At 39.0% G+C, this 13,951-nt stretch overlaps 1 protein-coding gene across 1 annotated transcript in view; it reads left to right on the top strand.

Moving 5' to 3' along the window:
• The first annotated feature begins 220 nt into the window (after nucleotides 1-220).
• The window catches only part of Ano4 (anoctamin 4), a 195,224-nt gene continuing 181,493 nt past the window's right edge, over nucleotides 221-13,951 (top strand). The window contains exon 1 of the mRNA XM_013019853.1: nucleotides 221-409. Coding sequence (XP_012875307.1) covers nucleotides 355-409 — 55 coding nt within the window. The 5' untranslated portion in view covers nucleotides 221-354. The remainder of the gene's footprint in view (nucleotides 410-13,951) is intronic.

The following is a 13,951-nucleotide window of genomic DNA, read 5'->3' on the forward strand; positions in this document are numbered from 1 at the left end:
ATTCATGAAAGTCTTGTTATGGTAACTACGGATATCTGTTTTGAACTAAGCAATGGTCAGTTATTATTGTGAAAAGAAATCACAGGTCTAGTATCCACAGGGTATGTGGAGCGTTTGAAACATAGCTGTCTGAATGTTTAGGCCAGAATGTATTTTGTACTGTAGCCATTCTGAATTGACTCCTCCCATCTAATGGTGTTATTTCTCACTGCAGGTTTAAGTTTATCTATTCATGGGGCTGAAAAGCGCTTGCAAATCCATCAACGGCGGAGTGTGGCAAGCCGTCCAGGGTCACGTCGTCGCCTGCCTGTGGTCAGGCATTCCTCACTCCCACCAGGCAGAAGGTCACTAAACATGGAGGCAAGCTCTTCTGGAATCAACAATGGCAAAACCAAAGTTTTCCACGCAGGTAATCTATGGGGGAGCTCAACAGGCATGCAATTCAGTACCAACCTGACCTAGCCTGTATTTTTATTATTATTTTTAAATCACAATTAAACTTACTTTGTTTTAGAAGTCTTATTTCTCCTCCCCTCTTCACTACCATCACTAGCAAATGTCACCAAAACTAAGAGGAAAGAGACAGATAGATCAGAGAAGAATGAGATTAAGGTTATATTCCACTCACTGTGGTAGGATCTAAATGAGAATCAGTGATAAATATTTGCTTAATAAAAACTGATTGTATGATGAAATAAAACAGAGATTTAGCCATTTTTATGATGATTTACTCAAGCTATCCCAGAGAAAAAATTCAAGCTAAAAATACCCACTTTGAAGCCTGAGTTACTGGTTAGTTTGTTCCTGTCCCCTCTCCTGAGGTCAGAGACGAAGACTAGAGACATAAAATTCAGTTTCAAGGCTTCTGGGAAACATTGGTGATCTCTTGAAAAAACAGAAATGATTCTACCTTAAGTCTAGTAATTCTACCTAAAAGGTTTATGTACTCATTTGGGAGAGAAGTTCCATGCATTTACTCAACAAGCATTTACTGAGTTCTTGCTATGTCTTAGGGATTGTTTGGGGGGCTGAGGAAGTATCAGTGGACAAGACAGTGTTCCTATAAGGTGATGTTGGGTGCTTTTAGAAGCAAAGGACTTCAGAAGCCATTTAGAATAACTCCCACCCAATCCTGATTCTTCCTCATTATGTCCCAGCAAGTGATCATATAGCCGCTCATAAAGAACCAAGCTTCCACCTCTTTCCATGTGACACTGTCTTTTCTTTCTAAGATAGGAGCCTTGCTCCCTATCCTCTCCAAGAAATCCCCAGGCCACTGGGCATGAACTACCAGTGGTTTTTTATCCTTGATCTTCTAATGTATTATATTTGAATCCCATCCTTCCCCTTTACCTCTAATAATTAGGTTTACCATTGTCACTATCCAAGTCTTCACTGTGTGCCTTGGCATTTCTCTTTTTTCAAACCTTACTCAGGAGAATGTGTCATCTGTTTTCTTTTTTTTTTCTTTTCCCTTGAACCACTGGCTATTTCTGCTGAGTATCTGCCAGATCCCAGCTTCTCCCATTCCACTAGCTTGACTGTATCCTTTTTTCACTTCTGCCACTGATTCCGTCTCCCCTCCAGGTCAAACTTCATTTGTTCTTCTTTTGCACTTCCCAGTCACTGTTTAATCAACACAATCCAGTTTGTAACTCCTCCTCTCCATTGTGGCTCTTCTTGAGGCTCTTCTGAGGGCCATTATCTCCAAGTGTTAGATGCTTGCCCGTGCTCTTCTGATGCACTTGACCAGGGTAGATCACACGTTGTGTCCCAAACACTGTTCCTTGGTTTCCATGACCTCTCTGTGTTTTCCTCTTCTCTCACATGTAGCTCTCCTGCTTCTCAATCTCTAGCATCTCCCCCTTCTTCTTGCCTCCTGTTCTAGTGCATCCTTTATTTATTTATTTATTTATTGGGTCTGGTCGTGGGGCCTGAACTCTGGGCCTGGGCACTGTCCCTCAGCTCTTCAGCTCAAGGCTAGCGCTCTACCACTTGAGCCACAGCACCACCTCCAGCTTTTTTCTTTTTGCTTATGTGATGCTGAGGAATCAAACCCAGGGCCTCATGCATGCAAGGCAAGCGCTCCACCACTGAGCCACCTTCCCAGCCCTTGTGCATCCTTTATAATGCCACCAGTCCTCCTGATGGTAAGACCAAGTGTAATCCTTTTAATATTAAAAAAAATGCCTGGGTGACACTGAACAAAACACATTGTACTAAATCACTGATATGTTGACTTTTAAACCCCTGTTGTACAACTATTTGGAGATAATACAAAAATAAAAATATTTATAAGCCAGACACCTGTGACTCATATGTGTAATCCTAGCTACTCAGGAGGCTGAGATCTGAGGATTGTGGTTCAAAGCCAGTGGGGCAGTCTGTGAGATGCTTATTTCCTATTAACCACCAAAAAGCCTAAAGTGGAGCTGTGGTAAAGCATTAGCCTTGAACAGCAACAACAAAAGCCTCAGAGACAATGCCTAGGCCCAGAGTTCAAGCCTCGGGACTGGCACAAATATACATATATACGTGTGTGTGTGTGTGTGTGTGTTGCCTTTGTGATCTGTTCCCTATTGCTTCTATCCTTCATTTTTACCAGTTAGGGTTGACCAGAAAAACAAGAATGGCAAAAAATATATACTAAAAATTGATGACAAGGACTTGATTTCCATCATTGTGAAAAGTGTCTAGAAAAACCCACAATTTATAGAGCAGGCTACCTGGAAGGGCAGGCTGTAACTCTTACCTATAGCTGAAGCTGCCATCTGTGGGAGGAATGTATTTCTTCTTCAAAGAAGCTTCAGCAATGCTTTTAAGTTTTATCAACGGATTAGATCAGTCCTACCTAGATTATCTGCAAAAATTCCCCTTCCTTAAAGTTACCTGGCTATATGAACCACTGTGAAAACACTTTCAAAGCAAATAGATTGGTGTTGGTTGAATAACTCATCCATGGACTGGGAACTACCTAACACAGCTCAGTTGTCACATCAGACAGGCCAGCACATCTGGACATACTGTTGGCATTTCACATCCCCAACCTGTGCACATGTTCTTCTTTCTAGAATACCCTGTTTTTGCTCCATTATTTTTTGTATTTTGAAATTATCTGCCTACTGTCCTCTGAAAGACCAGGGATTTTTGGATTATTCATCTCTACACTTCTAATGGGTGTTCATAGGAAAGGACCAAACTGGAAACTGGACCCTTGTTAGCTGTCTTTTAGACTATTATGGTAAGTTTTTTTGGTACCAGTTCTGGGGCCTGATCTCGGGGCCTGAGTGCTGTTCCTCAGCTTTGTTGCTCAAGTCTAGGACTCTATCACTTGGACCACAGCTCCATTTTTGGCTTTTTTGGTGTTTAATTGGAGGCTTTCCTGCCTGGGCTCTTTCAGAATCCTTTGAGCTCATCCTTAGAGCTCATCTTCCTGACTAGCTAGGATTATAGACATGAGCCACTGCTTCCCAGCTATGATCACTTTTTAATTGCTCTATCTACCTTTCAACAAGTTCTTGAGATATATCTCTTAACAAAGTATACAAAAAGTTCTGCCATCAGGGAATTCAACTATTAGCTTAGATAATAAATCAGCAAAATATATAAACTATATAATATATACCTACATTATAGTTATAATCATATGCAATTGTACATAACTATAAACATACAGTGCTTAGGATGGGCTAAAGTATTATGGATTTACCAAAAAAAAGAGGAATCAGGGAGTAAGCGTGTGTTACAATTTGAAATAGAATGATCAGGAAAGACTGCATCACAGGAGAGATCTATGAGCAAAGACTAGAAATTGCTGAGAGAATACTGTGGATGTTTGAATGGCATTCCAGCAGATGGATAGCCAGTGGATAAGCCCTATGGTAGAAGTGAATCATTCTGTTAGAAGAATAGCACAGAGGTCCATGGACCTGGAATGGAGTAAGGGGAAAAATCAGTTCAATGGAGTCAGTGGAGACCAGATGGTTCAGGGACTCATAGGCCATTAATAGGCCTTTGAACCTTATATGAAATGGGAGATTTTATAAAGTTCATCCCATGATCTGACATAATTAACAGAATCACATTTTTTGTTTGCGAGTAGAAGATAGGGGACAAGGATACAGGGAAGAAAGTTGTACCAGAAAAAAATAAACTAGTGGAAAATTGGAGGTAACTAAGAGTAGTAGATAAGTGATGGTGAGAATTTGGATTCTGGATACATTTTGAAGTCAGTTGCACAGAATCCTCCAATGGATTTGATGTTGAATAAATGAGAAAGAAGAGCTAAGGATGCCTCCAAGGTTTTTGGTTGAAGTCAAGGGCTGAATATAAACCAAAGAGAATGCTACAGAGGGAGCAGATTTGTTGATTTGAGGGCAGAGGTGGGGCTGAGATCAGAAGTTTGATTGTGGATATAATATTGAGCACGGGTGAAATCACACCAATTGTAGGATAAGCCTGTCTGGAGTTTAGAATATTGGTTTGGAAGATTTAAAATCAACATTTGTTGACATATGCATTACCCTTAAAGCTCTTAGATGAAAAGAAGTGACTGAAGGAAGAAATATAATTGACATGTCATATTATAGGGGTTCACATTCTTGGATTTAGCTAGTCATAGATCAAAAATATTGAGAGAAAAATTTCATTTATGCCAAATGTGTACAGACATTTTTCTTGTAATTATTCCCTAAACACTATAGTGCAGTGACTATTTACGTGGCATTTACAGTGTAGTAAGTACTATAAGTAGCCTGAAAATAATTGTAAATATATGGGTGGATATATATGTGCTATGCAAATAGTATTTTATATATAAATGTATATATTGTGGATTTTGGTATCCATTTAGTGTCCTGAAGCCAATCCTTGAAGATACTAAGTGATGGCTGAAGATGGAAAAGGAAAGAAGTCAAGGGCCAACACCCCAAGCATTCTAATACATTGGTTTGTGTCACAGAGGACACAAATCACCAGCAACAAAGCCAAGAAAGAATGGCAAGCAATGATGGAGAAAACCAGAACTGCTATGTGTTAAAAGTTTAAAAAGGCTTATCAAGAAATGGAGTGATTATATAGGTTAAATGTTGAAGGTCAAGTAAGATGAAAACTGAGACTGGTCCATAGATTTTCAGATGAGTGGACGTTAAAGGTGATTTCGATAAGAATGGTTTTGGTGAAGTGGGTAGAGTTAAAACCCTGACTGAAGTGGGATTAAGGAAGAGTCAGAGGATACAAATTAGATGCTGTGAAGATAGACAAATTTTTGTTGAGCAGTTTTGCTGTGAAGGGTTGTAAAGAAATAGGGCAGTGGCTGGAGGGTAAGTGAAGTGAGGAGAACATTTCTTTTCAAGCTAGCAGTTCTTCGGCAGATGATGATGATAAGAGAGGGGAGAGTTCATGCTGGGGATTCTGTGAGATGATGAGGGCTCCTGACAGTAAGGTCAGAAATAATGTCTTAGATGATAGGTGGGAAAGGGGAGAGTTTGACAGGTGGGATGAGATTCTAAAAAGTTCTTTTCTCACTGTGTGTTAGCTTAACCTTTAATGTGGGGAAGCAAGGTCATCACTAAAAATGAGAATGGAGCCAAGGAAAGACAGAGATAATGGTATGAGAGGGGAAGATATATTTGCCACCACACATGCAAGGGCATTTGAGATTCATAGCCATGAAATTAAAGTAGACGAGTGCAGTTATACATTTTGTAGCTACATGAGTGAGTGCATAGAGTCAGCAGAGAGTTAGAATTTGATTAAGACTGTGATTTTGCCCAGGAAATAGGCAGGAGTTGGAGAATCAAAGAGGCATGGGGGGGGGTGATTGTAGTAATCAATGATGTAACTTAAAATAGTAAAGAGGGGAGTAATAATACCTAGGGAGTGAGGAATGGTAAAAAGTTGGTAGGATCAAATGGTGAGAGTTCAGGCAGTGGGGTGGGGGGGCTAGGAGGGCAGTCAATGATAGGGGGATAATCTGAAAGGATGAGGATAGAATGTATGACAGTAATAGTATGGAGATGCTGTTATTGATGGTGAAAAGATCCAGAACAGAGCATGAAATGAGAGTTGGTAATAGGGTGAAAGAAGAGACCATTGGATGATGACCAGGGACTGAGACACCAGAGAGTGGGAAAGATCATCTGTATACAGTTAGCCTTCAAGCTGTAGGTTCTATTCTCCATCTGTAGATTCACCTGCGGATCCAAGCACACCAGTGGCTCCTGCTTGTAAATCCTAGCTAATCAGGAATCTGAGATCTGAGGACTGAGGTTTAAAGCCAGTCCAAGCAGAAAAGTCTGTGAGACTCTTATCTCCAATTAACAAGCAAAAATCCAGAGATAGAGCTGTAGCTCAAGTGGTCAAGGTCAGCCTTGAGTGAAAAGGTAAGGGATAGCACCCAGGATCTGAGTTTAAGCCCCAGTACTGGTACACACAAAGAAGAGAAATTGTATTTGGGGAAAAAATGTTTCTGTTCTGAACATTTCAGATTTGTGACTTTCCCCCTAAACAATGAAATATAATGTTTAGATGTCACTTACATTGTATTAGGTGTTATAAGTAATTGAAAGATTAGGTGAAGTTTACAGGAGGATGTGTGTAGGTTGTGTGTAGGTTATATGTAGATATCATTACCATTTCATATGAAGGACTTGAGATCAACAGAATTTGGATGCCTGAAACCATCTTGAGTGAATATGATCTCATGTGGATACTTTAAGTTGTAATCATTGAGAACTGAGTTGTTTGGGGGAGAAAATAAGTTAGACTAACCTCATCAAGACATAAAGAACCATGACCTCGGATGTAGTAAGTGATTACAGAGATGAAGGGTAGAAGGTGATGTAATACAACAATGTGAGATTTGGAACTGGGGAAAGAGAATAGTTTTAAGGTGGCTTTTTAAGACTCACCAAACAACAACAACAACAAAACCTGCTCCTCCACCTGATTCACTTGTGCCAGGGCTGGAGGAGAAAAGAATACCACAAGAATGAGTCACAGGGAAGCACTGGTCTCTGGGAAAACCCAGATTTAAATTAGATCCAGAAGAGATTGGCTAATGATAGGCAGAGAAATATGGAGGATGCACTAGAAAGGCTTGATGTTCTGTTTCTACTTTCAGTGGCTCTGTTTAATTTTGAGACCATCCCAGCCTCCTGCTGTGAAGATGGTTAGTGTCAGGACCCTTCTTAAAATTCCTTGTGGATATTTAGAAGAAATGGCTGTCTTGGGTCCCAGTTTTGAAATGGCTGCCTTGGGTCCTAGTTTTTCAAATCTCCTACAACTTAGCCTCTTCTTACTTTTCTAAATTTGTTTCCTTTGATAACCCCATCACATCATTTCTCACTTTATTCTGCTTTAACCAACCATAGCATTTGTTTTTGCAGAATCTCAACGAGGCTTTTACTCTTTCAGTTCTCTTCTATTTCTTGAGCTCTTGTCTCATTTTGGAAGGCTCATTCCCTCGCTACATTTCTAAGATGAAATTCAGTTTCCCCTTCCTCCAAGAGGCCTTTCGAGATCTCACTAGTCAGAACTAAGGTCCTAATCCCACATGCTTCCATAGAAGCCTTATTAATGTCTTCCCATTTTAGAGTTTTATAGTTCTCCTGAAGCAGGAACTACACTGAACCCATCATTCCTAATCCTGTGCATTATTCAGAGTAGGTCTTTCTTAAGTAATTATTTGTTCTTTATCAATATCTGTTTTATCTGCCAGATACAGATTTGCGTTCTGAAAATATACCAATTTTACTTTCATATGATTCTTTAGCTGTTTAAAAACTCATCCTAAGCTAGGCTTAATTTCCTTCCTTCCTTCCTTCCTTCCTTCCTTCCTTCCTTCCTTCCTTCCTTCCTTCCTCCCTTCCTTCCTTCCTTTCTTCCTCCCTCCCTCCCACCCTTCCTTCTTTCCCTTTTGTTCGTTCTTTCTGCAGTTGTGGGGATTGAATTCGGGGCCTGGTCCTTGTCCCTGAGCTCTTTTGCTCAAGGTTAGCATTCTGCTTCTTTGAGCCACAGCTCCACCCAGTTTTTGAGTGGTTAATTGGAGATAAGAGTCTTCTTCCTGGGCTGGCTTCTAAGTGTTATCTTCAAATCTCAGCCTCCTAAATAGTTGGGATTATAGGTGAGAGCACTGGTACCTGGATTAAGCTAATTTTTAACCTAAATATTTCCTAATTTATTTACTCCTTGAGTGTCATGGCATTCAGTTTTTTTCCATCCTGCCCACTCTTCTATTAGAAACATCTTACTTTATGACTGGCTTTTTCTTTTTCTTTTTTTTGAATTTTTTATTGTGAAAATACCGTACAGAGGGGTTACAATTACATGAGCAAGAAAATGAGTACATTTCTTAACAAGCATTGTTGCCTCCTCCTTTGTTTCTGCTTTCCATCTCCCCCGACTCCCGCATCAACCCCACCCCATGCCAAAGTTGTAAAGTTCATTTTTTGACATACGTCTTGTACATCTCATTGTTGCAATGGGTCCACCTGTATCCCTATTTAAACAATTTGTTTTTTCCCTTCCCCTCCACAAAGTATACCAACATCAAATACAGTGAAAACAGGGGTTATACCGTGGGGGAGGGACATACAAAGCAACAAAGAAATATCTTATAAATATGATAGAAACAATATGGCTGGCTTTTTTTTGAAAATACAGTGCCTACAAATGAATAGAATATTCTGTTAGAGTCTGACCCATGCAGAGTAATCAGTCTTTCTTTTTTTGCTGATATTAATATAATGAAAATTAGAGAAATTGTCTTAAATATTTTCCAATGATATAATAGCAATATGGGGTAATTAAACAACTCTCAAGTCATTGCCTTACTTTGAAAACACATTACTACATTTATCTATCCATCATTTTATTAAAGGCTCTTAAAGCCTATATACAGTGACTGTTGGTTGAAAATATAAAGCTAATCCTTTGGTACAGGAAATTTAATCATACACACATATAAGTTTACTATATGTAATAAGAAGCTAATTTTTATAAAACATCTGAAAATTCCTGTTATTCTGGAAAGGTAGCATGTGATTTTAGTTCTAATCTCTTTATTTTTAGTGCACTTATACTAGTGCATCATAGTTATTGTTGGGAGATTACAGAAGAGCTCTCAGACTGAGTTTCTTATTTGTAGTGAGTCATTGATCTTAAAAGCACCTGGACATCTTAGTCATCTTGGACCTATTAAGTCATCCCCTGGTTCTTTACAAAGTTAATGATCCCAGTTCCCAAAGTATTCTCTAAAAGCCCACTCATACTGGTGATATAGTACAAAAAGAAAGAACATGAGATTCTTACAGCACTTGTGTGCCATCAGCCTGGACAGTTTCAGAGTGTTTCTCTCACCTCTGAGTTTACAATCATTGCCGAGTGTCTACTATGTCCTAATATATATTTATTTCGACAGCACCCTCATTGGAGCTGGAGTGGTACAAAGCTGTATTAAACGCCTTATTAATTAATTAATTTATTTATTAATTTATTTATTTTTGGTCATGGGGCCTGAACTCTGGGCCTGTGCACTGTCCCTCATCTCTTCAGCTCAAGGCTAGCGTTCTACCACTTAAGCCACAGCGCCACTTCCAGCTTTTTCTGCTTATGTGGTGCTGAGGAATCAAACTCAGGGCCTCATGAATGCAAGGCAAGCACTCTACCACTGAGTCACCTTCCCAGAGAACTCCCATACACAGTCATGTTCAAGAGAGACGGTCGGGTTTCATTATTAGCAGAAACTGAGCAAAGAGGAAATTCAAACTTAAAGGAAAGAGATGGAAAATCTAGATCACCATACTTGGTGAAAAAACAGAAATTTTTAAAAGGAAGAACTGTTGACTTTCTGGAGCTAATGAAGTTCTTACCATTTTTCCCCTAGCATATAGCCAAAGCTTTCAACATTTGGGAGAAACAGTGCTGTGTTCATGAACTTTTCCCTTAGTTGAAGGAAGAGCAGTGAGACCAAGGGTGGATTAGGAGACATCTCCCTTTAGCCTTTGTAACAGAAGGGCAAAATCTCTACATTTCTCCTCCCAACCCGGGCCACATATACATAGTGAGAGACAGGCACACTGCCAAAATGAAATCAAGATGATAAGAGAAAGAAGAAATAGATGGAGAAAGAAAAGAGTGCCCACTATGGGACATGTTTATAATCTTCTCAGATAGAAGTCAGTGTCTATCTAGCAAGGCCTGGAACAGAGACGAAGTAAAGTTATGGGAGCACTCTGACTTGAGTATCAGCAGGAAAAGGTGGCATGTCCATTCAGGTAGAGTCATTATAATAGTTATGAATGCAATGTTATGTTGTTAGGTCTCTGGCTTAGATATGTCACCTGACAGCTACACAGTCATGGACAAATGACTTCATTTCTCTGAATTTGTTTCCTCATCAATAAAAAGGAAGGTTTTTAATACCTATCACAGTGTTAGAGTTATATCAAATCCAGGGCTTTCAGTTGAACTTAAATTTCAGATAAACAAGTGCTGTCTAGGTATATGTCCCAAATATTGTGCAGGGCACACTTTTAATAAAAATGATGTTGTTTTTTATTAATTTCATATTTAGGTGGGTATTTTGTGCTTTATGGGCTACATTTGTCAACATTTATAGCATTTTTATGGCAACTAAATACAGAAATTTGTGCAAAAGGCCCAGTTTGATGCCTGCACATTCTAGGTGTTCAATATTCAATGGCAGGGATCATTTTGCTTGTCCAGCATTATCATAAGCAAAATCCAGAAGCCTGAAAGTGCATCTGTCCCAGAATCATTTCTTGCTTAGTCATTGTATTATAGAGCAACTTCCTAGTTAACTTGTCCCTGAGCCAGTAAGATATATTTTTATTATGCTGTACCAACACAAAACAGCTGTTCACTTTCATCCTGCATTTGTATGGTATCTTTTTTTCCTTCTGATTATTTCAGACATTTATCTTCTGTATTGATTTTAATTTGACCTTCTCCTGTAGCCACTTATTACTAATAAATATTTCCTGTTGTAGTCTACTCTGTAGAAGTGTTAAATAGCACTAGCTTTGAGATTCTCATTCGGGGGCAGGAGCAGAGTGAACTGAAGCATTGATTTTCATTTCGTTTGAAACTAAAAGTGCAAGCGGGTATGTCGGATTTTCCCAGCTTTAATAACTCTGCCAGGTAAAATAACTTCCTAATATATCTCTTTTGTTGCTTTTCTTTTATCTGATAGGCCCAGCTCATGGTCCTAGAGAAGTTTCAATAGTCACAGAAAATGTCCTTTATTCTCTTTTGGAGTTGGTAATACTTCACCCCCATCATACATTGTATTACTATCTCAAGTGATTTCTAACAAATCTTTTAACTCACTTTAAAATCCCAAATGGTCCGTTCTCCTTTTATGCATGATTATTTTCCTCTTATAGACCTATGATATTTAAGTATGGTTGTATATTCATTTCATAGGAGAGAAACTCTAGGATTCTTTCATTTTCAGTGAGCTGACCTGACCTTAGAACTGCTAAAAACATGGTCTCAAAGTGCAAAATTCATAACAAATTGATCCCCCTACAGTTTCAATTTCTTATCGATGTTTTAGTGCCATTATGACAAATTTTCCCTGTCGAGCTGAGAATTAGTTGTGTGAAATTCTGTGTTTTCCCATCTTATTTTTGAAAAAAAAAACATTTTCTTTAAAGTATGACTAAGGCTTGTTTGCTGAACCTGAGGAATCTGACTGCTCTACTCAAACAGATCTGAAGCTCTGCTGAAATGATCAATTTGTTTTTCTATTGTGAGAAGGAGTTTTGCAGTGAGGAGAAGAGAAAAGGTCATCCACATGACTTTGAAATCGTGTGGAAGAAAACCTATAAAGGTTACTTTGGGTTTCTGTTTTATTTCTCATTACATAAAAGTTGGATAGGGTGACTTGCAGAACATGAAGGTAATGGATTCGTAATAACACTAATCATCCTTCATTTGAATCTCTTCCTCTTTAAGTGCATTCTTTTTTAGATGTGTGATGTGAGTTTAGTAAATAGGGGGGTATTAGGGAAAATAAGCTATTTTGAGCCTCAGTAAATGTAGGCACTGGTATCAGTGCTCTTTGCTATCATTTGCTGAGTAATATATTAAAGTATGTTTTCTAAAAATAGATATAAAATTCTACCCTTATTTGCATTTTCGTTTTCCTTTGCCAAAGAGACATCCACATATCTTGACTTAGATGATGCATTTAGAGAAAAATTTCTAAGGAATGATTTTCAAAACCAGTTAAGCACAGGGGAAAAAAATGAGGAAAACCATAGAGAAAAAGCTGCCTCGAAGCCACATGATTGATTTCTGTGGAGGCTACTTGTGTTTTGTGGAATTGAAAACTGCTTGATTTTTCCTGAGGCTGTTTCAAATTGTTTTATTTATGAAAAAATATCTTGGGAATATTTAAGTATTTAAAGCATGTGTGTTAAACCATGGTAGACAGCCAGTTCATCATGAACTTCAGCTGTGCGTAATTCACTGAAAACTAAGTAGTAGCTAATACACAAGGTAGACAGAGTCCTGGCTTTACTGAGACTTCCCTGCAGGAGCACACTCCTCTTACATATGTCTGAATTCCTTCTCTATAACAAAACTTACTTTACATTAAGAAAGTGGACAACATAAAGGCTAGGCATGGTGGCTCACGCCTATAATCCTAGCTATGTGGGAAGTGTAGGTTGGAGGATCATTGAGGTTAGTCTGGGCAACAATACAAGACTATATTTAAAAAGAAATAAAAGCAAAGAGGAATGGGAGTATGGCGCAAATAGAAGCACTCTTGTCTAGCAAGCCTGAAGCCTGGAGTTCATATCTCAATACCAAATGACTTGGCAGTAGAGCTGAAAATCTAAAAGGTTTTTCTTCTATAACCCCTCCAAAGAATAAGTTTCTTTCATCTCCTTGTCCACAAGGGTCCTTGTTATCATAGCAGTGCACTTCAGTACCCAGGAGATTGCAATACCCCAAGTTGCCCTGGGGTGGGACTCACATGTTCTTGCTGCTCCTTGGAGCTTTTAATGCAGAGGTGTATTTTATGTTATCTTTGAAATCACAATCTTGCCAAACCTGGGAATATGGAAGCAATTTTGTGGAAGGTCAGTCCTTATTGGCTGGTGCCATGGAATTATTATTTCCATTTGCAGACAGGGAAACGTCTTCCCACTATTACTCTAATGTGGATCTCCCATCAAGAATCAAACCCAGCTGAGTTGTTAGGACCACTCCATCTGTATTAATCATCTGAGGGAACAGCTGTAGGCTTATCATGACTGGTGGGTGTGAATCAATCAATGTATTCCTGCTGACCTGAGCCAAGCTCTCTTCTGTAAAGAATGAACTTAGGACATCACAAGAGTGACAGTAATGTAAAAGAGCATGCATGGCTTGTGTGTGTCTTTAATAATAGCAGTAACAATAAGCCCCCCAACATACCCCCATCCTGTAGTGAAGCCTCATTAACTTATGGCACACAGAATAGATTTTTGGTGAGTGTTGTAAGTGGATTTAAGAGTCAAGAGTCTGGAAAGCTTCTGCTGAAACAGTGGAAGATTCTAGGTATAAATAGAGGCCTTCTGATTTCTGATCTTCCTGGAGAACAGCGTTTACTTCCCTTTTTGTCAACGACTTTTCTTGAGCATTGGGGCTAACACAGGGAAGTTCTGACAAGTGGTACCCAATTCCCTACCCCCAGTACCTTTTGTCTTAATACAGTTCTCCATGCTAACATTGTAACAGCACCACTGAATTCACCTAAGGGGAGTGCAAAGCAAACTTCACTACTTAAAATATGGTATCTTTGCAGCCTGTTAAGTCCAAATCCATTACAGGTGAGAATTGATTTTAGATACCTAGCATTTACGTTTGGAGTATGGATGCTATCTAAGCCAGGCCCAAAGAAACATAGGTCCCATGGTTTCCCTTATTTGCAATA

This window comes from Dipodomys ordii, unplaced genomic scaffold, assembly GCF_000151885.1.
Source record: "Dipodomys ordii isolate 6190 unplaced genomic scaffold, Dord_2.0 Scaffold3, whole genome shotgun sequence".
Taxonomy (NCBI): Eukaryota; Metazoa; Chordata; class Mammalia; order Rodentia; family Heteromyidae; genus Dipodomys; species Dipodomys ordii.